Raw genomic sequence first — 25,649 nt, 5'->3', positions numbered from 1 at the left:
AGCTGCTGAATTATGAGATATCTTGAAGGCAGATGTGACAAGGTTTAGTGACAGGCTATGAACAGAGAGAAGAGCCAAGAACTGCATGTGGAGTTTGACCTGAGAAACTGAAAGAACGTGATGGTCACTAGTTGAGATAAGAAGACTACAAGGGGATTAGAAATAAGGTGGGGAAAATATCAGCAGCTGAGTTTCAAACTTACTAAATTGGAGTTGCACAGTAGACATCTACGCAGCAACAGTGAGTTGACATCTACAATACAGAATTCTGGAGCTACAGAGTTGTGTGTCTTCAGTGTATAGAAGTATTTAAAGATGAAACTGGATGAGATTTCTTAGTGAGTATGGATAAACAAATACACAAAGAGTGAGCTCTGGGGGTTCTAACATTCTGAGACTTGAGAAGGAAGAGGGAACAGGAAAGGAGACTGAGCAGAAGTGAAGACAGAGTCTGGGTGTAATGTTCTAGAATGCAAATTAGGAAAGGAAGGTGTTTTGAGAAAGGAGGAGCAAACAACCATGTCAGATGATAGCAGTAGGAGAGAACATAGACTATATGGGCTGATTCCTGTAATCGGGTAGATAAGAAGACAATTGTTTCAGTGCTTGGAAAGTGAAGACAAGGAAAGAAGTCTAAGAAGACTAAAGAAAGAAAAAAGTATAGAATAATAAGGCAGCAGGTAATGAGAGTAAATACACTTGGGAAATATACCGATTGTCAGGCAGCATTAAAGGGTAAACTGAGGTAAGCAATCATGAATTTAAAGCCAGCCCAGGCAGCACAGTTGGGTGTTTCCCACCACCACACTCAGCTGCAAGAATGTGAGTTGGATTTATTCAGGGTAAAATATAGCAAGGGAGTATGACTGTGTCAGGGTATGCATAGTTCTGTTGGGCAGAGGCGAGGGCATAAGGTGAATAAGAGACAATAAAACAATGGCTGACAGACTCAGGAGAATAAACACATTTTTGGAGTTGGGGTCCCAGAGAAAGGAGGCTGAAATCTAGAGGCAGTGTTTGGAGAGGCAGAGGTTACAACAGAAATTCCAGATGGTTTACAGCTACCAAACTGAGAGGCCAACTATAAAGATTATCTACTGCTCTACGATCATTAAATTCTTCATGAATTAGAATAGGGGTTGTAGAGAAGAGTTGTAGTTTGCCATTTTCCAAAAATGAGGTGGAGTGACAACTAGATAGATGAATATTTGCTTCAGGGAAGAATAACGGATGATTCAGAACTGGGAGTTCTAATGGAAGGGGAAGCATAGTCTGGCCTTAGGTGCCCATTCCACTCTCAGGCTAAAATGGTATCATCTCCCCCACCTGGTTAGTTCATCTTCTCTGTGTTCTCTACCCTGAACACAGCTCTACTTTCTGTTATTATCTCATTATCTATCGTACCCACTCAATTTTGAGCTTTTTGAACAAATATACTGTGTGTCATTTATCTTGATAGTTATCTTGATAGTTCCTCACTGATCAGAACACTGCCTGGCACACTGTAGCTACTTACTCTGATAGCTGGATGCGTGGATGAATGAATGATTGAATAAAAGTGGATATAATTATGCAGCCACAGACATTCTATGCTAGATCCTTACATATACATGATGTTTGATATTATAAGAAGGCCTGTAAAAAAATTTCATCTAGGTAATCCATTGGCTTCATTAGTAACATGACAATTATAGGTGAACTCTGTAGATAAGATTATTTAATAGTTTGTGGGAGAGCAAATCTGCCTATTCTCAATTTGATAGATGCTTTTCATTGGTTGTAACATGACTGGTGAAATTTTGTTGCTTCCACTTAAATTTCAATCAGTTTACTTAACAAAACTTTCTACAGGGGCAGCTGTGTGGCTCAGTTGTTTAAGTGTCTGCCTTTGACTCAGGTCATGATCTCAGGGTTGAGCCCCACATTGGGCTCCCCGCTCAGCGGGAAGCCTGCTTCTCCCTCTCCCTCTGCTCCTGCTTCCCTGCCACTCCCCACCCTGGCTCATGCTCTCCCTCTCTCTCTCTCTCTCTCTCATAAATAAATAAATAAATAAATAAATAAATAAATAAATAAAATCTTAAAAACAAAACAAAACCTTTCCACAGTCAATTATCTCTGCATTACTCAGCCCCAAATGTCACATTTTAAAGATAAAACTCTACAACACTCATGGTATCAGTCTGAGAGTGAAAATAATACATAGAATTTGAAGTCACCATTTCATGGCCTGTCGGACACATCTTTAGATTAGGTTCACCTACACTTATTTTAAATGTGTGGGTTGGTTTTTGCTCTAAATAATTTCAAATAAGTATTCAATTAAAATATAAACTGAAAAAGATTTGCTGATGTTGGCTGTCTGATTTTTCTCAGCTTACTCTGGTAAGAGCATCGGTTGGTACCAACCCTGTTCAGGGGCTATAGTAGAGGTGGAATACAGAGAAAACGTAAGAAGTATCCTTTGTCTAAATTCTTGTTGTACTGAGGATCTGAGGGTTGCAGCATATCCCATTAAACAGTTCTGTGTAATTATCTTTATATTTGTGTCTCCTGATTTTTTTTGGCAACCCAAAGTATTGCTAGAAAATAGGGACTTGGGGGCGCCTGGGTGGCTCAGTGCCTTCAGCTGAGGTCATAATCCCGGGGTCCTGGGATCGAGCCCCATGTCAGACTCTCTGCTCAGCAGGGATACTGCTTCCCCCCCTCTCTCTGCCTGCTTCTCTGCCTACTTGTGATCTCTGTCAAATAAATAAATAAAAATCTTCAAAAAAACCAACCAAACAAAAAAAACAAAAAAAAAAAAATGGGGACTTGTGCAGTAATAACGCTTGTAAAATATATCTTATAATGAAAAACTCCAACAGATCAGCTCCCAGTGGGGTTTTCCATCAGAGTTTTCTTCATGGTTGAGCATACTGATGACAAAAGACAAGAAATGCTAGATGTACTGAGACATGGAGAACATTATACTTGTTTAATGGTTCTTTGTAGATGGCCTATCCTAGATTATGCTTTCCATATCACCTACTAATCCTGAATATAATCATCCAACACCACTGGTAAGTCTTTCTTTTTACTCGTATTGCCTAAGAGATAAAGACTAGAGAGCTAAAAGATTATCTTGTATTGCTAACTGTGCTACTTTAAGACAATTTTATATGTATTTTACAGCATCTTAGAGAATCATAAAAGTAAACCTATAGAACATAGGAAATATTCTCATTTATATACAACATGCTCATTTACATTACTCATCTACATAGAATATATTCAAATGTCCACCAAATGTAGGAAGAGTAGCAGATAAAAACATAGGAAGCACCTGAAGGTATATAATCAATACATCTTAATGCATGTATTTCTTAATTTTAAATAATTTTCAAACAGTTTGATATATATTCCTCATTCCTAGCACACAATTATTGAGTAACTAGAAAACATTGGCCTGATGCTTTGATTTTAAGAAGAACAGAGATTTTCAGAAGAGTGGTTTAAAGAGTTTCTTAGATCCCATCTTACTCCTAATGACCCACCTTAGTCCTTGCCAGCAAGGGAGCACCCCGTTCCAGCAGAAGCTCTACCACTTGGTCATGCCCACTCCTTGCAGCACAGTGAAGGGGTGTCAAACCATCCTGCCAAAAGAATTAAAGAATTAATCTGGAGTTAACATAAAAAAAAAAAAAAAAGTCAAGATTATCTTTTTTGCCACTGCAAAGAGAAGGTTTCCTGAACTCATTCCTACTGCCTCAACAGATCTGTAATGGAATTGCTACTGGTTAAATGATAGAGAAGAGAGAGAAAACAAAACAGTGAGAGATCTCAACAGAGGGCTAGAGAGAAAAAGAAAGATAGGGAAGAAATGGAGAGGGAGAGGCAAGAGAGATCTCACATGAGGAGGTTCAATGTGAAACAACACGCTGCTGGTCCTGTGTTTTCATATTCAGGAAGACGCAAAAGCGGAGTTTGCAGCAATTGTTGAACTTCAAAGCTCTACTTGCTTGGAACCACAAGGCTGAGATGGTATCACTAAATTATCTTCATTTTGGTTGTCCTAACAGAACGTTTACCCCCAAATTCTTCTTAATCTGATTTGTCCATCTTTGATCTCTTGAATTGTCACTATTTTTATAAATCCTCCTAAAACACCCCCTGTGGCTGATAGACATTTTTTTTCACATTCTTCTAAAGGTTTCCATACAAATTTTTCAACCCAAATTACACAATTATTTCTTAGAGATGAAATTGATTATTAAATAATATCATTAAAATGGAGTCAAACAAAATTATGGTCCAACTCTACGTTGTTATTTATACAACTTTCTGACCTTGATAATTCTCAGGTAGTTTCTGATTCCAGAGCAATCCTCAAATTCCTTCTGTCTTTTGGATTTTATTTCTCTTTAGGGTGGCATGGCCAGAAAGGAGAGTGGGTAGGTTGTAAGAATGGGCAAGAAGTGAGAGAGAAAATGAAATCCTGAGTACAGAAATTAGCTGAAGATTTCAAGCTTAAGGGAGAAAAAGGTTGTCCTAAGGAGGGATGTTGAAAAGGTAGGTAACAGTCAGAGAAAATGAGGGGTCATGAGTAGTTAAGAAGACTTCAAAAGCTTCTGATTTATCCAGAACTCAAAGAGCCTATCTTTTGTCTCTGTTTCCAGGACCATCGCTCTGGGTTATGCTTTCCTCCTAGTAAATACAATTCATCTGGGTTACAACTCTCTTCCCGTCCCAACATTCTGGAATTTCTATGCTAGATATTGTCCCTTTACCCTCCAGATCCATTCTCTACCTTTCTCTCCTCTGCTCCATGTCTGACAGAAAAAGCACTCTCAGTTGTAGTAGGGGGCTACCCTGCCCTCTGGCTTCTGGCTGGGTATGGGGAACACAGCAAGACAGCCATTCTATAAAAGATCTCATCTGGCTGTGTCTCTTCACCAAAGGTTACACTCAAGCCAAAAACAGCCTTGGCCATCCTATTCTCTCCTTCGAAGTCTTGGTACATCAACTCTCACCTTCCTGTGTTGGGATTGGTCATGAGCTCTTCTATTCCTAGCTCCTGGAAGTCTATACTACACCTCATGCCTTCCCTACAGTCTACCTACAATGTTAGAAATAGATCCCTTAACAATCTATATTCAAATGATCAAACGTGAAGGTGCTGTCTGTTTTTGGCTAGGACCTTGAGTTCGAATGATACTTTGCTTTGTTAAATCTACTTAGCTAGTATTCAGATACCGAATATCCAACAGAGACCTTGCAATTTTGGATATGTAAGAATTAGCATGAAAAGACTGCCTTTCGGGGTGGGGGGTGGGAATTAACTACTATAGTCGGGATGCCGAGTTATTTTAAAGTTCACCAGAAAGAAGCCTAAAAAAAGAAACTGTTCAGGCAAAGTGGTTAAGATGATTATGCTTTTGTATCTCCATAGCATACCTTGTGGTAGAAGTACAGCACATTAGCTGCTATTTAAGTTATATAACTATTAGAGATAGCTTGACTTCTCAACCAGATTCTTGGAGGGGGCCTCATGGAGAACTAGAGTTTGAGAAATCCAACAACGTGAATGAAGGCATTATATGCAGTGGTCCGACATCTGGGCTCTGGAATCACAGAGACTCAGGTATGAGTCTCAGGTCAGCCACCATGGAGGATTCTTTCTGAGGCTCGGCTTCACAGCATATAAAATGGGGTAATTTCCTTTATCCCATTTAACTTGTGACCTCTTTTGAATGAGGGACTCTGCCTTAAACCATCTTCAGAAAAGGGATTGTTTTCTACAGAAAACATGAAAGATGCATTGTGTAATCATGTTGAAAACTTTAAATACTCAATTGTTGGGTTAATGTAGAGCATGAAATCAGCCATAATACCTGGTTTGCTAAAATGTAACACGTACAACGATCACGCTACTGGGGGCAAGGGAAGCTTTCAGAGAAGGGTGTGGGCCTTTGGAAGCTGAGGCCTGTGTTACCACTCTGCTGTTGGAATGCCCCTGGGAGTTGCCTTCCAGAAGCTTTCCAAGCCCAAACAGCCACCCTGTGTTCTAAGAGATATGTATGCATTGTCCTTTAGGCTGAGGTTAGCAGAATTCATAGACCAAGCAGATTAGCATATCTTATCTCTCCCATAAACAGATCCTTCCAGTTTCAATAAGACCCACATCACTTGCTTGAGAAACAGGGTAAGGGTTTGTGATTATCCTGAAGGACCAACAAAAGCCAGAGCAAAGAAGAACAAAGTGTGTTCCTCTCGGAATGCTGATCCCCTTGCCTTCTCCTCTCTTTCACAGTAAAGTTTGTAGTAATCTTTTCATCTGTTGGTACAGAGATTGCTGGCCATTCCCGGCACAGAATAACAATAGGTAAATATGGAGAACACTTTAATAAATCCGTAAGAACATCAAAGAGTAATAAGGATTACATTGATTCTAAATCTGATGTAATTTATCTCGCTTATAAAGGATATGGACATTATATCAAATTCAATTCTCCCAACATACTCAGTGTAAACGGATCTTAGATATTTTCTATAACTACACTATCTCATTATTGCCAAAAAAAAATCTTATCAAAATTTTGTATTCAAGGACTTTTTTACTTAATTCTTTAAATTAACTCTTAGGAATGTTGATTTGTTCAATATCTTTAACTTAAATTCTTCAGACTATATTTGAAGGCTGCTTCCCCCAGGAATCCTTTTTCTTGTTTTCTTTCCTTCTTTTTTTGCCCCTCACTAGAATCAGTTCAGATCACACTATGATGCTGATAATCCTTAAAAGGCTAGATCAGTCAACAGTAGAGGGGCGCCACTTTTCCAGCTGCTAATCCACCGCCTGAGCTTTTTACAACCATTTCTTTCCTTATCTTTTTCCTTCCTCTGTCTCTGTTTAATTGTAGATATATCCTGAAGTCTGTGTATTAACACAGGCTCTGCTAATGACTACCCTGTGTATCCTAGGTCAAGTGACATAAGTCCTCTGAAAATCATTTTTCCCTTTGGCAGTCTCATTTTCCAAATGAAGACCTCCATATTTTCCTAACAAGCAGTTAACACAACCTTTGTAAACTGGTAGGAAGAGGAAATAAAACGATATTTGTAGAATATTTAGCAGAGTGCCTAGAACATCACGTGCGATGACAATTGGTAGCCACTACTGTTGCTTTAATTATTGTGATTCTTTTTCCTGATATATTGGTTTTTTGTCCATCATCTTTTAATGTTTTTGTATACTTGTATTGTTTGCACTACAACATGTATTTCAATATTTTAACCTTATATGGAGTATCTCCACATTTAAATAATATATAAGATTAAAAATAAAAAAGAATAATGCTCTTAATAAAAATTAGATTAATAATATCATTTTTAACTAGCTATGAAGTTTCTGTTTTAACATTTAAATGAGGTTTTTCAAACATCAGAAAACCAGAGCTCTGGTGAAAATGTCTGCTTCACACCAGATCCTAGTCAGTGGTGAGAATGTCAACTAGATGCAAAATGTCTCAGTGATTGACAAAGTGCTGGTAGAAGTGGGGAAGAAACAGTGGGTAAGATTTTTTTTAATTACCCTTAATCCTCTACATATCTTGCTTTTCTCCAGATAATGAAAACCTTATAACTGAGAAAAATAATGAGAAGATCAAGTGGAAAATTCTTGATATAAAGTACTAGATTCAGAATGTTTATGACTAATATGATTGCTAAGGTAAATTGAGACCCCTATTATAAAAAAAAAGAAAGAAAAATATTATTTTTAATTCCTTATATAGAAGCTCTATTGTACTACCTAAAAAGATAGTCAAAAAGTAAATGTAAAATTTTTCTATTTTAAAATCTATTTTCAAAAGACAAAAGAAAAAGCTAACCAGATTCCTCTGTTTTAATAATAAAGTATTATACTTGTATTTTAGTTACAAATAGTTAATAATAAAGTATTATACTTGTATTTTAGTTACAAACAGAATTAAAAGAACCCAACTGCTTTTAAAATCCTACTCCTTAAGAGATAAGGAAGTACTTTAACTTACATTTAAGGAATGAATGAACAGAATGTACACACGATGTATACAATTATAAAATCTATTTTTGCTTTATAAATTCTTGAATGAAATACAATTTATTTGTATATCTAAAGGCTATACTGGATGAAATACAGCCCAAATATTTCCTTCACAGAAGGAACCAAGGCTTACATTTGATTAACTTGCGTAAGGACAATTATTTAATGGCAGAACTAGCATAAGACTTCCTTAGTATTCTTTTTATGAAAATGCACTGCCTATTTGGAGTTAGACTTAAATTACATATGCAAATGTTTGTAGGCCATGCAAATTAAAACATATTTTACAGAACTAAGTACCTACCGCAATGATAAAAAAAAAATAAAATCAATTGCCTCAAAAATGAATGAATATACCTGAAAAATATTAATAAGAATAATGTGGATCCTTAAGACACTGGCCAAGATAAAATTCTGTTGCATTTACCAAGTGCTTTCTTTACACTGGTACTCTCAATTATTAGAGAGTCTCAATAGAAATAGGTAAGGGAGACATTACATTAGTAATAAACTTAAAAGAGGAAGCAAAGAAACTCTTTCCTTTAAGCATGAAGAACGAGGAGGCAGAACATGAAGCATTGTGCATAATTGTTCCAATTCTGCATACCTATAGCACAGCAAGGGAAAAGGCATGCCAACAAAGCAAAGGGTAGAAATCATATAAAACTCTGATGCAAAGACAGCAGAGAGTACAACAACGATCTTGAGAGACAAAGCAAACCACTCCAGAGCTCCCACATGATAATATGACATAGATGTTCTGGACCAAACGTCTTAGAGAAGTAAGGTTAAGAAAACGACGTTTCCTGAGGTCATTAAAAACCAGAATTTATAGGGGCGCATGGGTGGTACAGTTGGTTAGGTGTCTAGCTCTTGATTTTGGATGAGGTTATGATCTCAGGGTCCTAGGATCCAACCCTGGGGACTGGCTTGGCTCTCAGCAGGGAGTCTGCTTGAGATTCTCTCCCTCCCCTTCCACCCCTCCCCACACTTGTGTGCATGTGCACATGCCCTCTCACTCTCAAATAAATAAAATCTTAAAAAAAAAAAAAAGAATTTATAGTCTGGGACTGGTGTAGTCCCCAGAAGCTCAAAGATGATAAGGCTTATTAAATAAAAACACTCACTATCCTTAAGATTTGCAAAGGAACTAGATTTGATGCTTAGTCTTGTGACTATGAGAATATAAAGTCCCAGGATTAAACAGTGAAGATAAAATATCACAAGGGACATATCCTATCACTATCTTTTACAGACTTCTCACACCATATACTTCAAACTGTTCACATTATAAGAATGTTTAAAGTTGCGCTGAAGTCTATAATTAACCAAATCTATTCCAGGGAAATAATACTGAAGTACTAATTTAATGTTTAAGGAAGTAACTACATATAATGTCATTAACATAATAAAAAATTATGAAGAGCTAAGTTATTGACCCACCCCGCTTTCAAAAAGATAAATAATAATATCTAAGAGTTAATCTTCATACAACCATATGAGATAGGTACCAATATCAGCCTATGTTCAGAGGAGGTAATAAGTAAACTGCCAATATCCTATATCTAGTAAGTAGTAGAAGTAAATTGAAATCAGGTAATCTGCCTTCAGAGGCCAAACTCTGAACAATGATCTTCTCCAGCCTATCTTATCATCTATTTATTGGCAGTATATAAAACTTAGATTTGTATCCTTCTTGACAAATCTGAAATGAATGAAGGGCCCTGACTCTTATCAAACTGGAATGAGTAAAGATGCAACATAATAACCAGACATCTGCCTTGGGTGCCTGGGTGGCTCAGCTGGTTGGGTGACTGCCTTCGGCTCAGGTCATGATCCTGGAGTCCCGGGATCAAGTCCCACATTGGACTCCCTGCTTGTCAGGGCGTCTGCTTCTCCCTTTGACCCTCCCCCCTCTCATGCTCTCTCTTTCTCTCTAAATAAATAAAATTAAAGGAAAAAATAACCAGATGCCTTTGTTCCGTAAGCATACAGCAGATCTCCTGCTCAGGTCAGTATAGGATAATCACTTAAGAAAAATGATTTAAAAAATTGGAAAATTAGAAGCAAAAGATTATCAACATGTATCCACATATTTTATGTAAAAGCCACACCCTCACAGCATAACGTAGGCTTATGTGTTTGGGTTTTAGAAATGTAAAGCTAATAATCAGAGAAACTTCAGTTCAATTTTTCATCTTTGTTACCCAAAATAACCAAGGACTTGAAAAACTGTCTCATTGAGGGCCTAGCATTCTGTTTCCCCAGCACTTTTGAGCAAATATTAATTCCACTTGACAATGAGAAACCTTTAAATATTGTATGAGATTTAAATCGAATCCAAGAAAGCAATTTCCTTGAAAACACATTGTTTATATTTCAGGACTGGTATTTTAAGGTGCCTGCTTAAGGAATACAAAGAACAAAAATGGTAGGAAATTAAAAGAACAGAGACACTCACCCTAGTTTTGGCATCGATCTGACCACCACGATCCAGTAAGAGCTTCACCATGTTTGTGTTTCCCCTTTTGGAAGCCACATGCAGAGGAGTGATTCCATTCTACACCATGGAAAGACCAAACAAAAGCATGTTGGGTATGACAGGGCATGACGGTGAAGACTGTGTTAGTGGGCGCAAAGTAAGGCTGAGACCCATGTTGTAATTTGATTCGAGGTTACTAAAGTTTCAATGTCTTTGATTTTTAAGGGACAAAAAAGCACACAAACCACAGAGCACTATAGTTAGAGGATGAAAAATGGAATGAAACTACATAACTAAGTTAGTCCGTGACTATAACATATGTATTGAATATACACATTACTCTGTACACATTGTCAAGAGACAAAGGGAGTGCTTTGACGAGAAAAAAATGTCAAATTCTACTTAGGACAGAGCCCTAGTCAAAGTCTATATCTTTTTTGTTACAGTATCCAGGCCCTGAAAGATTCCAGGATCTTCAAGTTTCCTTTGCTTCAAAATAGAATACAAATATACATATTCAATAACCATTGGAAAAATGATTCTTAAAAACACCTTCTTCAGAATAATTCAGTATGAAAAACAACTTGAAAATAGCTCAACATAGTTTCAGTACAGAAGCCTTCTCAGGACAAAACACCATATATATGAATTATAGTTGTTTACTTTATGAGCTACCTTCTGTCATCATTATGGCAAGAATATGTACCTGACTTTTTGCATGTCAAAATTTTACAAATATTCAAATATTGCATTTACTGATTTATATTAAGTACAGTGTTTTGTAATTATCATGTAAATGAATCTTTCCAGTGAAAGCTTACCATTAAACATATAATGCAACATGATGTCTTGTTATGTATATTGGTAAGACTACATGAGTGAACTCTCAATTCACTAAAAACATTTTTTGGTCAAATTATGTGGCCCATAATCATTAAAACACCGTATAAATGTATTTATACATTTGATACTTAACATTCTAACAGTTTAATGATTGATTCACTTGAGTTGCTCATTCATGATTCATGGAGTGATCTTTAAATATAACTACTCACACTGATGTCAGCATAAATATCCTCCTTAACTGCCACAAATAAATATGCTATTTATTCCACATCACTTTTTAAGTAGGTGAATCACTTTTAATTTTAGTATAACATGTCAAAAAGTATTAAAAATAACCAAATTAAAAATATATTAAAACATACAATATGAAAAGATGTCAACTGTGGTAACATAAAGTGGGAGAAGGAAATTAAACTTTTTAAATGCAATTGAAATTGTTTCCAGCTTAAAATAAAGTGTTAAAACTATAAAATTTGTATGTAAGCCCCAAGATAACCACACACATGGAAAAAAAAAAAACTATACAAGTTATACAAAATAAAGGAAAAACGTATCAAAGTATAATAATACCAAAAGTCAACAAATCATAAAGGAAGATAGCAAGAGAGGAAAAGAGAGAAAAAGAGTTACAAGACAAATAGAAAACAATTAACAAAAGGGCAATATTAAATCCTTTTTATCAATAATTAAATGTAAATGGATTAAAATTCCCAAACAGAAGACATGGAGTGAAGGGCGTCCCAGGCGGCTCAGTGGGTTAAAGCCTCCGCCTTCAGCTCAGGTGGTGATCCCAGGGTCCTGGGATGGAGCCCCACATTGGGCTCTCTGCTCAGTAGGGAGTCTGTTCCCCGCCTGCCTCTCTGCCTACTTGTGATCTCTGTGAAATAAATAAATAAAATCTAAAAAGAATAGAAGACATGGAGAGGCTGAAGGGAACAAATATTATAAAATGTCTATGCTACCCAAAGCAATCTACATATTCAATGTAATCCCGATCAAAATATGAGAAAAATGAGAGCATGTATGTGTGAACTGATACATTCTTATTTTTCACTTATTTGGTCATGATGACTTCATGTGATTCAAAGAAAAAAAAACTGAAAAATCTAATAAATCCAGCACAGATCCAGACAAGGAAAAAGAAACAAGCTATTACTGTTTTCCATTTTTACTTTAGTATAATGTCCATTCACTGCTATCTAAAATGAGAAGTTATTTTAATCCATACCCTCGCTGTAAAGTCCACAGCAGCTCCCCGATTTAGAAGAAGAGTTGCCACGTTGACATTTCCATAGTGGGCGGCAATGTGCAAAGGGGTAAAACCACTCTATGGAAAGCAAAGAAAACGATAGTCAGTAAAGCATTTCACCTCCATATGTCACAGTCCCTGGATTAGTGAAGAAAATCACATGGTAGTTGTTTACCTAGTATGTGAGCAATACCAGATAATAAATGCTTTAATAAGGCTCTTCAAATTTTAGTGCAATGAGGTAGTAAATAACTAACTAAATAAGTAGGTAAATAAATACCCTGCATTTCTTGGCAACATTATCTCTAATTAGCTTAATGATTTATCTGCTTACAAGATTTATTGTTTATACAAAACCATGTTTCTTGGGTTGGTTTAACTTTAGAGAAAAACAGAATATGATTAAACAATAAAGTTTCAGCCATTGGATTAAAGTAATTGTGAGTAAAAGAATTTTCTCCAGAGAAAGACTCAAAACTATTGTTTTGTTTTGCTCAGGGTTTTTTTTAATAAAAGCAACAACAACAACAAACAGCATTAGTTGGCATTGTGCCTTTGGAGCTATGAAAATGTGAGAAACTCTTACAGAAGATACACTATTTGTTCCACATCATTTACACCGTCATACTTCTATCTTCTTTAACAACTGTGCTTAGTGAGAAGAGGTTGTTAACAATGAAAAAAAGTTAAAAAACGAAAACTAAACAATATACCTGGCATCAATGTAAATATCAAATAAAGAAAAAAAAGTCAGCCAAACTCAATTTTGAATGTTAATTAAAACAAATTTTAACAAGACTGTTATGAAATAAAATAAGCAGGTTAAATCAATTATATAGCCATTAGAGAACTGTTTACTCTCAGAATGTTTAAAAAATGAGTCTGAAAATCTTCATGGAAGAAAAGTATACTTCCTTTCATTTCTTTTTCTGATGAAATTTAGTTAGAAATTGTTGCCATTTTCACAATAGATGTATATTAACTCTTTTTATTATTAAAGTATGCAAACATGTATTCTCCCCGCTCTCCATAATTTCATCATTTTCTTTACTCAATAAAATATGATAGGATATTGTTAATAAAGACTATTGTTACAGAACTGGATCTCAAACCATGCAGTTCTGAAGTTATTTTTTATCAGTACCTCTCATTTGAAATGAACTTTGATTTACATACACTGTTTTTAAGAAATATTATCTAAATCACAACCATTATTTTCCTATTCATTTGATAAACAGTTTTCGGTGACTTTGCTTTTCAAATGTCCTAAATAAGCATTCAGATATCTTAGGTAATAGAAAATCCTCTGTGCTATCAGCCGAATTAGCTGCAAATAATATCTGACTATAGAGAACCAAGACACAAAATAAGAATAGTAACTATCAGTCAAAATCCCACACTTGTGGTAAAGATAGTTTTGTGTCTATGTGATACCAAATATTCATGTCAAAATGGAGGGAAAAATCAGCTTACAACCAGACTGTTATTTTATAAAATGTCAAATTTTTGTATTTTAAGAAGTAATTGACTAGAAGTTTTTCATTTTTATCTTGATATTTCCTGTCATCCAGACATATGCTGAATGTAAGTCTATCTTTTAAGTTACAATTTAATTTCAGGGGAAGGGGGGGGGACAACACAGTGATTGCTAGTGAATCATTTTCAAATTATTTTTCTTATTTGCAAAAATAAACCAATTTATTGTGTGACCCAGCCTCGTCAGCCATCTGTGATGATGCCTCAGACTCTGACTTTTGACCAACCAACACAAAGCTTGTATAAGCCTCCCTGAAGAACTCTTGCCTGATTACCATGAAGGTAGGAAGCTCAGTTCACCTTTCTACAGGGGTATCAGTGGAAGGGTTCCCCTCTTTGTTACTCTATTGTCCTTAAAGAAATATTTCTAACTCAGTACAAATCTCCCCAAACTGCTGCTTTCAACACAATATTTAGAGCCAAAATTGCTGTCAAAAATACCTCTTAAACGATCACCAAAATCACCTAAAAATTAAAGGTATTAAAATCAGTAATTAAGATGTCAATTTATATGATTCCAGTCTTGAGCAATTTCACCAAGCAATTGGGCTTTTTTTTTTTTTTTAATCTATGTCCTAAGTTCCATGCACAGATATGGGACAGAAGAAATAATATGACTAACTCAAGTATTTGCACCTATATCACATATATTCACATCTTATCAATAGGTAAATTTTTTAATAAACAAGATATTAGTTCTAGAAATACACTACTCTCAATAAAAGTTAAATGAATGCTCAAAACCTCTCCAGGTCCACAATCCAGTGATCATAAGATGTTAGTCTAAAAGAGTCCCCTCAAAAAAGTGAAAATCAACCTACACAGTCACTTGTCTTTGAATACAGGTTTATTTCTACAATATGCTTTCAACAATGTTTGTGTTAGTGCCTCTTTTGGCAATGGTCAAGGAGAGGCTACTAAACACACACACACACACACACACACACACACACACACACAATACAGAGAAGCTTCTGCACTGAATGTTCCTGGTGATCGATGTGATTTTCTCTGGTATGTGGAAAATAGATGATTTCATATCAAGTATTGTTAAGACTTAGAGAGATAAAAGCAAATGTTCTGATCATGATACTCTCAATTATCACTATTGATTATATACAAAGTGGTTAAAAAAATATGGGAAAAAAGGCAACTGTAAGGAGATAAAAGAATAAAACAGTAGCAAAGAAACCTCCTTAAATTTCACTTTGCTAAACTCTAGCCTGAGAAATCTCATTAAGAGAAGGTCATATTTCTTACTGGCAAAACAGTATTTAATAATAAAGCTCACTCAGAAAACACATATTAAGGAGAGTTTCATTTTATGCTCTACTCTAATAAGCTACTTAAATAGCTACACTGATAAAATAGCTTCTGATATATGTCACATTAAATTTTTTGAATTATTCATTTCCCTTAATTATGAGAAAAGTTTTTAAATTAATTTCCTACTAATGGAAATTCCAATCATTAGTATGAATTAGTGAGCATTTATCCCAATTGGGCAAAAAACTAAAATCAATAAAATCAAGATATATTTTGGTATAACCGTAATACTGTACCTCAGTTGTCCTATTCACCATCATCTGAAGCAGTGTTGTGTGGGAAAAAGAGGGAAGATATTACACAGAGCAAAATTAAGGAAACAGTCAATCCACTCGCTGCAGTTGGATACATTATTTCAACATGCCAAAATACATCCTCCTGAGAAAAGACCTCCATAACACTACACAAAACAATGTTATCGCTCTAAAATTCCGCTTCTATTATTTTTTATTACAAAGAGAATAAATAAGCAGATTTCTAAAAAAGCTGAACCTCATTTTAAAAGAAAATTATCTTAAAAATTCTTCTTGTTACTCTACCCAATAGACAGCCCCCTTCTTTTTGAAATACCTCTGGAAGTAATTTATCTCTTTCGATAACCGGAAGTAATTTTGCATTATCACCATGGCCTACTTCTTTATCATTCCCCAGGAGGAACCTGGCAGCTGAAGAGGTCCTTTCCACGATGTGTTCAGCTTTTACCTTGGATTGTACGTCAGCGTTGTGATCGTTCTGAAGCAGGAGGGCAGCGGATTTGGTGTCATCTTTCCTAGCCGCAATATGCAGAGCTGGCAGCCTCACTTTCCCTTTGGTATCATTCTCTAAGAGGATGGCCACTGCCTGGTTGTGTCCTTGCTGGAGCGCCACCGCGAGTGGCGTGAAGCCATCCTAGTAAAATGGAAGAAGAAAAAATTTTCCATTCACTTTTGGAAGCATGAGATTCAACTCTCAGCAATGCCTCTATATAGAGAAGAAATGCAAAAGGATGAAATACTACCGTGTAGATTAAAGCATGGCTAAAATTGACAACTCAGGAAAACAACAGACATTGGCAAGGATACAGAGAAAGGGGAACCCTCTTACACTGCTGGTGGGAATGCAAACTGAAGCAGCTACTCTGGAAACAGCATGGAGGTTCCTCAAAAAGTTAAAAACAGAGCTACCCTATGACCTAGCAATTGTACTATGAGGCATTTATCCAAAGGATACAAACCTAGTGATTCGAAGGGGAACATGCACCCCAAAGTTTATAGCAGCAATGTCCACAATAGTCGAAATATGGAAAGAGCTCAGAGATCCATTGACAGATGAATAGATAAAGAAAAGGTGGTATGTACAGTATGTACACACCCACACCATGGAATATCACTCAGCCATCAAAAAGAATAAAATCTTGCCATTTGCAATGATATGGATGGAACTAGAGGGTATTATGCTAAGGGAAATAAGTCAATCAGAGAAAAACAAATACCATATGATTTCACTCAGATGTGGAATTTAAGAAACAAAACAGATGAACATAGGGGAAGGGAAGGAAAAATAAAGTAAGATGAAAATCGGGAGGGAGACAATCCTAGGAAACAAACTAGGGTTGCTGGAGGAGAGGTGCGGGGGAGATGGGATAACTGGGTGATGGGTATTAAGGAGGGCACTTGATCTAATGAGTGCTGGGTGTTACATGCAACTGATGAATCACTACATTCTACCCCTGAAACTGATTTAAAAAAGATTAAAGCAACTGACAATCAGTCATTCACCATAGTATGGACTGGCTTCATCAGATTGTTTTCTTAGTTTCTATTCTACATATCTTGAAAAACATCTGCATTCCCTCACAAAGCATACTGTGCATAAGATGTGCTTAAATGTACATTTAGAATGGGAAAATAAAAATTAGAACAACCTTAATAAGACCACCTTATAGAAAGGAAAAGATGGAAAGGGTAGAGATAATGGAGAATAAGTCTGATTGACAATCAAAGATATGGTAGCCAAGACAGGGAAATAAATTATGTGATAAACTATGCAAGTTACTAAATATCTCTATATTGATTGGGGAGAACAATAACTATCAATGGAATGGTCTATTGCCAATTAATCTGGCAACTTTGGGATATAATGTAATCTAAAACCTTTTGGTAAGTAAGGCTAATTCATTAATTTTGCATTTAGTTGAATTTTATATTATTTAGATAATTTAGATATAAAATTATATGTGCTAGGTTGAAAAAAAACAGATTTTTAATTCTAAACTTGGAAAACAATTAAAAACAAAAACAATAGCACAGATAATCAAAGTTATAAGAGTTTTAGGAATAGATGGATAACCATACTAAAAAAGTTGGGAGCCATGTTTTCTCTCTAGAAACAAGTATTCAGTTAATGGAAAGGTGGTAAATAAAGAGAAATATATATATATAGGTTAGGCTCTGTTTTTGTTAAAACCTCCCTTACTCCACAAAAGCTTGAAAACAAGTCTCAGAAGTTTCCATTCATAGAAGAGATGAGGGTAATAGGATTGTACATTAATGATTGCATTTTAGGGATAACAGCAATTTATCATAATCTAACCACTCGATTTGTTTCCAACAATAATCTTTCAAAACTAGATTTTTGAGGTAAAATGATTTCCTATTGCACTACCACAAAAAGACTTGAATTTATTTTAATAAGAATTGAATTTTAAATAAACACATCACATAACAGAATGGAAGAGTAAACCATGTAGTGTTGTAATACTAGTAGCCTAAATTTAGAACTTTGTTTGGCACAAATTAAGCACTCTGTGAAGGAGGAAAGATATCATCATATACATATTTGATTATCCACTCTAACACTGTGATAGTTTATGTAAAAAGAGCTTGAAATTTGTTTTTTCTTAGAGACGATGCATTTGCTGACAGTACAGAACCTAATTAAAAAGTTTTTAGCCTTCAATTTTGGTAACACTCAGGAAGAAGGAGGCTAGCAAACATTTATAAAAATGGTACTGGAGGATTCCCCTCAAAGAACTTAACTTTGGATGTCCACCACTATGATTTCATTCTAATCCATACTTCATGGGGGAAGGGTAAATATCTGCAATGGGTAAATATATCAAGTACCTCAACTAACTCTATGAAAAAGAAAACCATATTAAAATTCAGTAGCTTCATTCTTCATCATTTATTTACCAATGCTGATTGCTACAATTACAGGAAACTTCAAACATTTAAATAGTTATTTTCAAACATAGGTTTCATTGCCATATTGAATAATTCATAATTATCTGATTTTTCAAGTGGTCACAGTGTCTTGATTAGTATTAATTTTTACAAATTAGGTCTACTAACAGGTTAGAGTAAATGTCTTCTTTAGGCATATTCACACATGTGAAAATGCGTCTATAGAAGGTGTTTGGCAATACAACAAAATATGAAAATGTAATCAGCCATAAAGCCCCATAAGGATAGTAGTTTTCTACAGAATGACAGACTAAAAGGGAATGTGGAGAAGGTTATGTATATGTATGTTTCTTGATAATAGTTTCTTGATAATAGTCAGCAGGGGGGACTAAACAACTTAGCTTATATATGTCATTATTTAAATATTAAAAAATGAAACAAAACCAGGCATACACATGTCTAAGGTAGGATTCAAAACCTCATATGATTCACTTGCAAAAGCAGCATTTTTGTGTAGAAATCAGAGAGGGTTTTAGTTTTCTGCAAATCACAATGTAACATGGCCTCCTCTGATGAAATGTACATAAAAGGCTATTTTTGGCACCAGACTAAAATGCTCCAGAGGTCTAGACCCAAGGAGCCTTGAGACAGCTAAGAATACCAGCAAGATGAATTTCCCCAAACCATATGCTGGAAATAATAAGGCTATATGGTGAACAGATGAACTCTGTAGTGTCAAGGTTCCTCTGGGTAAGTGATTCTGCATTCAATAAAATAAAATAAACACAGATTTCCTTATTTTGGTACATTTCTCTGTGGTCCTGATACAGAGAGAAAATCTCATACAGTTACTCAAACTTTGCCTGAAGATATTCACATGTTATTCATTGACATAATTAGGGTTTTGGGGGGGGGGAAATGGCTCTGAATATAAAAATCACACTGTACCATGTGTTAGAGTATAAAATCTGTATGTGCTAAATAGAGAACTTGAAGTCATTTTACATTGGGTAGTTGTGTTTTCCAAACACAAGCAAAAAAGAAACATGGTCCCATTAATAGTGATTACTTGGAATTTTGTCTTTAACTAATGAGAATAAGCTGTCAGAAAGTTATTGCCATTGGCTCCATAAAAAGTTTCCTGCCAGAGGGACTGGAAATAGATTACAATGATTTCTTCCCAGACAGCAAGGTAGGAGGGAATCCATGTTTATTTCACCGAAAGGCTTAATTGTTCAGAAAGGAAGTCATATTAGACATTAATAATTATCAAGTTAGTTTCTGGGTGACAAGTGTCTATCAGTCATCTTTCACTTCAGGTCAGGAGTTTTAAAGTTTTATCAGTGGTGGCACAGATGTGGAAAAGGAAAATCAAAGCCTGCATGATCTGGCTGAAAGGGGTGAGGAGAGGCATGGTCCAGTGGAACTCTCTTCCCTGCTCTTCTGTGTCACCCATTTCCAGCCTTCTGGGTGGCCCCTTGAGGCAATTTCTTCAAATTCAAGGGTTTCTGGAGCGTCACTAAAAAATCACTGTTCTAAGCAACCACTGAACTTGCTCCTTAATGCGACACAAAAAAATGGGAAGGAAAATAACAAAGCAAGTTCTGTTTACTGGAGGACATGCATAGATAAAGGAAAGTGATGTTCTAAGTTGGCCCGTTGTAACTCCTTCTTATGTCTAGACGTCCTGAATATGTTGATACTGAATTGACTTTGAACATTCTATTTCGTTGTTGCTGTCACAGTCACACAACGACGTGCCATAATTTGTGCTTCAGAAAAATACGAACTTTTTTTCGTGACATACTCCACATAAAATTGTGCTCACACAAATACCCATGAATCATTTCAGATCATTAAAAATTATTCCTTTAAAGAACTGAATTGGATCCTAATAGATAAAATACCGATGAAAAGAGAAGCATAGAATTTACTGTCATCGAATTTTAGAATAATATACAAGCTCCCCAAACCCAGAGAATGGCAAATGGATGTAAACATGGGCTCATGGAAAAGCAAATCGACATGAATCCCAAATAAAGACATAAACTCATTCATTGGTGTGTGCTGGGTCATTCACCCATGGCCACTGTTGTAGCTGACAAAAGCAACGTGAACATTCCTAGCATCATTTAGACAAAATAATGGAGATCCTTTGCAGGTAGATATAAAGGACGTGGACACTGAGATCAGAGAATTTGAACCTGTAGGGTTGACAGTCTCACCTCAGTAGCAGTGCTCTGATTAGCTCCATTTTCAAGCAGATATTTTACAACATCAATGTGGTTCTCCTGGGCAGCCATGTATAAAGGAGTGAAGCCATTCTGAGGACAAACAATAAAAAAGACATCTTTAACCATTTGTAAAGTTTAAACTGGGGAAGAATACCACCAGACAAGGAAAAAGAATACTGTGGAGTAAACTTTTGGAATGATGAAACATATAACCTACCTCCACAATAAAGTATACATATATTAACTATTATAAAACTAACTGCAATCAGAGTAGAACCAATTCCCACACACAGTTCCTCAAAGAATGAGTTCAAAGTGACATGGAAGCCTATTGCCCTCACTTCCTGTCTTCATTTCAGCTCTGGAGATTTACATTCCCATCATGTAACACTGTTAAAGCTAAAAATATCTAGTATCCTAATATAATCCTATAACATAATCAACTTCTCACTATATGTAGTATATTTATAAAATATTTATGTAATATCATCTGTATTTATTAATTCATAAACTATGTAAACAGACCACCATTATCTCATATGTACACAGTTTAGCTAGCACCTTTAAACGTATAAATTGATTGCTCATTCCAGAATGGCTGGGAGTGATTGCAAATCTGACTGAAAAAGTTTCAAAACAAAAAACAAACAAAAAAAAACACCTATATTTCAGTATTCCAGTTAAAGTGGTATGGTTTATCTTGAACATCTGAACTATTTTTTAAGGCTGTTCTGAAATTCTATCATTCATTAATTCCTATATTCATTTATTCAGTTATTTACTAAAATCTGACCACTGTAGCTGGGATATCACTGGGATAACAGTAATAAGACAGACATCTGCCGTCATGAAGCATATACTATGGTAATATTATAACAATATTGTGTAGTCATAGTTTTTAAAAAATCTCTGAAATTATATAACTTGAGTTTAAAATTAAGTTTATTTTTTTTATTTTTTTTTTTTTTAATTTATTTGACAGACAGAGATCACAAGTAGGCAGAGAGGCAGGCAGGGTGGAGGGTGGGGAGGCAGGCTCCCTGCTGAGCAGAGAGCCAGATGTAGGGCTCGATCCCAGGAACCCTGGGATCATGACTTGAGCTGAAGGCAGAGGCTTTAACCCACTGAGCCAACCATGCGCCCCTAAAATTAAGTTTAAACTGACAATTTTTTTTTATCAGATCCTTTGCAATAGGTAATACCTCATGTAAAAAAAAAAAAAAAGTAAAGCTTTGGAAGAACAAAATACAAAACATGAAGTAATTCATAAACTCTCAAATCTAATAATTCTCTCAAAACAATGTCAGAGTCTTAAATGTTGTTGATTCCCTTAAAAATTCCACAGATTAATGAGAATAAGCAAAAACACAAATGAGACTTCAGGGATTTTCAAAAACTTAAAAGGAGAAAAATAACTATTTTGAAAACTTCTTCTATAGGCATTGCATAAGTGTGGAAACATTATTTAAAATGGCCAAGACCCAGCAAATATAAAAATCCAGAGTATACAAGTAGAACAAGAAAAGACATTTTAAATTTGATTTTAAAGAAAATCTGCAGGCTTCAAGTGGAGGAGGAAATTTTAAAACTGAGAAATATTGTAAGAGGAATGAATTGACAATTTTGTAGGATTCAGGAATAACTTGCTGGCTAGATAGCATATTTTTTAAGACACAGCAAACAGGTGAAATCGTGGGTATTTTAAGAACACTGAAGAGGTGGCGGAAGGACAGAATTAGAGATTCAAAGGAAGGGAAAGCCAGTGAGGATGGTTAAAAACAATGAGTGGGTGTGGGATGGGGCTCTTTCATGACAAGTGAAAGGCAGGATGCAAAAAAAAAAAAAAAAAAAAAAAAAAAAAAAAGAAGAAGAAGAAGAAGAACTTTTAATAGAGTAAAACAATTTGCTTACATGTTTTCCTCTGACAGAATCTTGTGTATAGATGAGGAGAAAGGGAGATGGACTGTGGTTGCCAAATCAATAGGAAAAGAAATGTACCTTTCTTTGGCTCCTGCCCTGGGTCCTGGGCTCTAGAGAGGCCTCTTCTAGCTGAGTAGGGCTGGGGATCCAGGGGCCCAGGGGGACATGCCCACCCTGATCCTACAGCTCCCCTGCGTCTAGACCAAACACCAGACACGCAGCTACCCATAATCCTTGCTAATGTAGCCCACTGTGTGGTGGCAGTTCTAACTCAGACTCCCATCTTTGGGTTCATTCTCTCAAGGGTCTGCTGCCATGCCTACCCTGTGACAGACTAACAGTCCCCAAATCCGTCCTCATCTTAATCCCTGGAAGTTGTAAATGTTACCTTATATGGCAAAAGGAACTTTGCAGATGTGACTAAATTAAGGATCTCGAGGTGAGGAGATTATCCTGGATTGTCCAGTTGGGTATAATGGAATCATAGGGTTTTTAATGAGGGGGAGGCAGAAGGTCAGAGAGGAGAGAAGACGCTATAGGGCTGGCTTTGGAGATGGAAGTAGGGGACGTGATCCATCCACATGATGCTCGTGTGGTATGGATGGAGCCAGGGATGGGCCAGGAGGAGGAACCAGCTGCAGGCCCGGGTTTAGAATCCGCACACCCCCAGCCACAATCCTGCGTGGAACTCCAAGGTTTCCCAGAAATCTAATTTTGGACCCATCATGTTGTTATAAAGATATATTTGTCAATGTAGAAAGATAAGAGATACATATGTAACAGCTTGATATACAGCTTTTAATTTTAAAAAAATGTACTGTAAGTGGGTATCTTTTTCACTCATGTCCTGGGCTCTGGAAGTGCTAATAGTGGGCTAGTGGTAGAGAGAGAAAAGGGGGGAATATCCACGAACAGTACATGGGAGAGGGGAAGAAGGGCAGTGACAGACAAATATTCAGGATCATGGTTAGAGTATACCATGAATCACATTTGTGCTTCGGTACACAAGGGCTTTCAGTGGGGGGTGAGGGGGTGGGGGGGTGTAGAATGTATATATGAAGAATGATAAAAATAATTTATTGAACTTCTGCTATCTGCCATTCACTGTGAGAGATGCTTTGAATATGTCACCTCAAATTACATTGATCGTGTGCTTCTGTTCGCCTGGGACTATCTAAATTTATGTATAGTATCCTGGAGTAATTATTAATAGCATCTCAGTTTGGATGATAAATTAAATGGCCTAATAGTATCTTTAATACTAAGAATAGTGCTGCAACCTTGGTACTCTCATCCCTACTTTTCTTTTCTTTTTTTTTTTTTTAAAGTAAACTCTACCCCCAGTGTGGGGCTCAAACTCATGACTCCAGTATTAAGAGTCGTATGTTCCATAGACTGAGCTGGCCAGGTGCCCTTATCAGCCCCATTTGGAATGAGGTAGCTGACAGGGCGCCTGGGTGGCTCAGTTGGCTAAGCGACTGCCTTCGGCCCAGGTCATGATCCTGGAATCTCAGGATCGAGTCCCGCATGGGGCTCCCCACTCTCTCTCAATAATAAATCCTCTCTCTCTCTCTCTCAAATAAATAAATAAAATAAAATCTTTAAAAAAATGAAATGAGGTACTGAGGCTCAGACATTTGGGTAACTTGGCCAAAATCTCACAGCTAACAAGTGAACTGAAAGTGACAGACAGAAACCATTCATGAATAGTCTTCTTCCCTGTATAAAAGTTGGGACTTGATCCCACAGACATGTGATCCTCAGCCTGGCTCTGTGACAGAATCTCCTAAGGAAACTTGTAAGAATGCCTAGGCACCACCCTGTCCCCTACTAAAATGGAGTCTCCGTGTATGAAGCCAAAGCACCTGAATTTTTTTTTTAAAAGCTCGGTTTTTGAAATTACCTGAAGAACACTGTTAGCGGTGATGCAGAACAACTGAATGGTTTGGGGCAGGAGGCACCATGATCACATCTGCATTTCAGAGAGTTCACTCTGTTGAGCAGAATGGACCAAAACTACTCTGGTTTGGAGTGGTAGAAAACAAGAATGAAAGGAAAGGGATAATCAGCTTTTGTAGTATCTGTGACCATGCATTTAAAAGATTAAGGAGCCAAGACAACATCTTGGCTAGGTGAGGGAGGGAGCTATTTACTATTGCCAAATACGTGAAGTGAGAAGGCGATAAAGATATACCACAGGTGCTAAAGATGTGGGAAATTACCCTTTCCTAACTCACTGATGCTACTTAACAAGAAAGACTTGGCCGGAGAATGTGAAACCTGCCTCTGGGTAATTGGGACAGGGCATGGCAACATGTTAACAGCACATACATTTTATAGGAAGGCTTTTATCTCTGCATATAAATAGGTTAACAACACAGGATTCTTGGCCTGTGTTCATGCATGCAGGCGCTTTCCAATGTATTATGTCTATATTCTTTCTAAAGTAGTCTGGCTGCATATAGGGATAAAAGTATATGTATTTTCTCCTTGTTGGTATAAGAAAGCCAAACACATCTACAACCTGGGCTGATACTTGGAAGATGCTAATGACCACAAAATCATCAGCTGTCATAGTAGTTTCAGTGGGACCAACAGGTGCCTCTACCAACTGGTTATTAAATATTTTGAACATTATTCTTCTCCATAGCAAATTATTATCTGTCATTCATTTATATTTATTCAACAAAAATATGTTTGGTGGCTCTTTACCACTAGGCATTGGGTTTACCATAGTGATTCAGAGATGAAAGGAAAAGTCCCTGTTAATTAGGAACTCGCAGTCCAGAGGCTGAGATGGACAAGTAATCTGTTACAGTTCAGTGAACTCACA

The 25,649-nt window shown here is 36.4% G+C and overlaps 1 protein-coding gene across 18 annotated transcripts in view; it reads right to left on the bottom strand.

Moving 5' to 3' along the window:
* The window catches only part of ANK2 (ankyrin 2), a 235,435-nt gene that overhangs the window by 129,239 nt on the left and 80,547 nt on the right, over positions 1-25,649 (bottom strand). For 12 of the 18 annotated variants that reach the window (XM_047718253.1, XM_047718254.1, XM_047718258.1 and 9 more), the window contains exons 5-9: positions 20,888-20,986; positions 16,201-16,386; positions 12,616-12,714; positions 10,521-10,619; positions 3,534-3,632 (exon numbers count right to left, since the gene is read on the bottom strand). In XM_047718253.1, the coding sequence (XP_047574209.1) occupies positions 3,534-3,632; positions 10,521-10,619; positions 12,616-12,714; positions 16,201-16,386; positions 20,888-20,986 (582 nt within the window). Of the gene's footprint in view, positions 1-3,533; positions 3,633-10,520; positions 10,620-12,615; positions 12,715-15,734; positions 15,759-16,200; positions 16,387-20,887; positions 20,987-25,649 lie in introns of all 18 variants that reach the window. The other 6 variants (XM_047718252.1, XM_047718257.1, XM_047718256.1 and 3 more) reach the window with 1 other exon arrangement.

Source organism: Lutra lutra, chromosome 2 (assembly GCF_902655055.1).
Source record: "Lutra lutra chromosome 2, mLutLut1.2, whole genome shotgun sequence".
In the NCBI taxonomy this organism is placed as follows: Eukaryota; Metazoa; Chordata; class Mammalia; order Carnivora; family Mustelidae; genus Lutra; species Lutra lutra.
The sequence above is the reverse complement of the archived record's forward strand: the minus strand, read 5'-3'. Positions and strand labels throughout refer to the sequence as shown.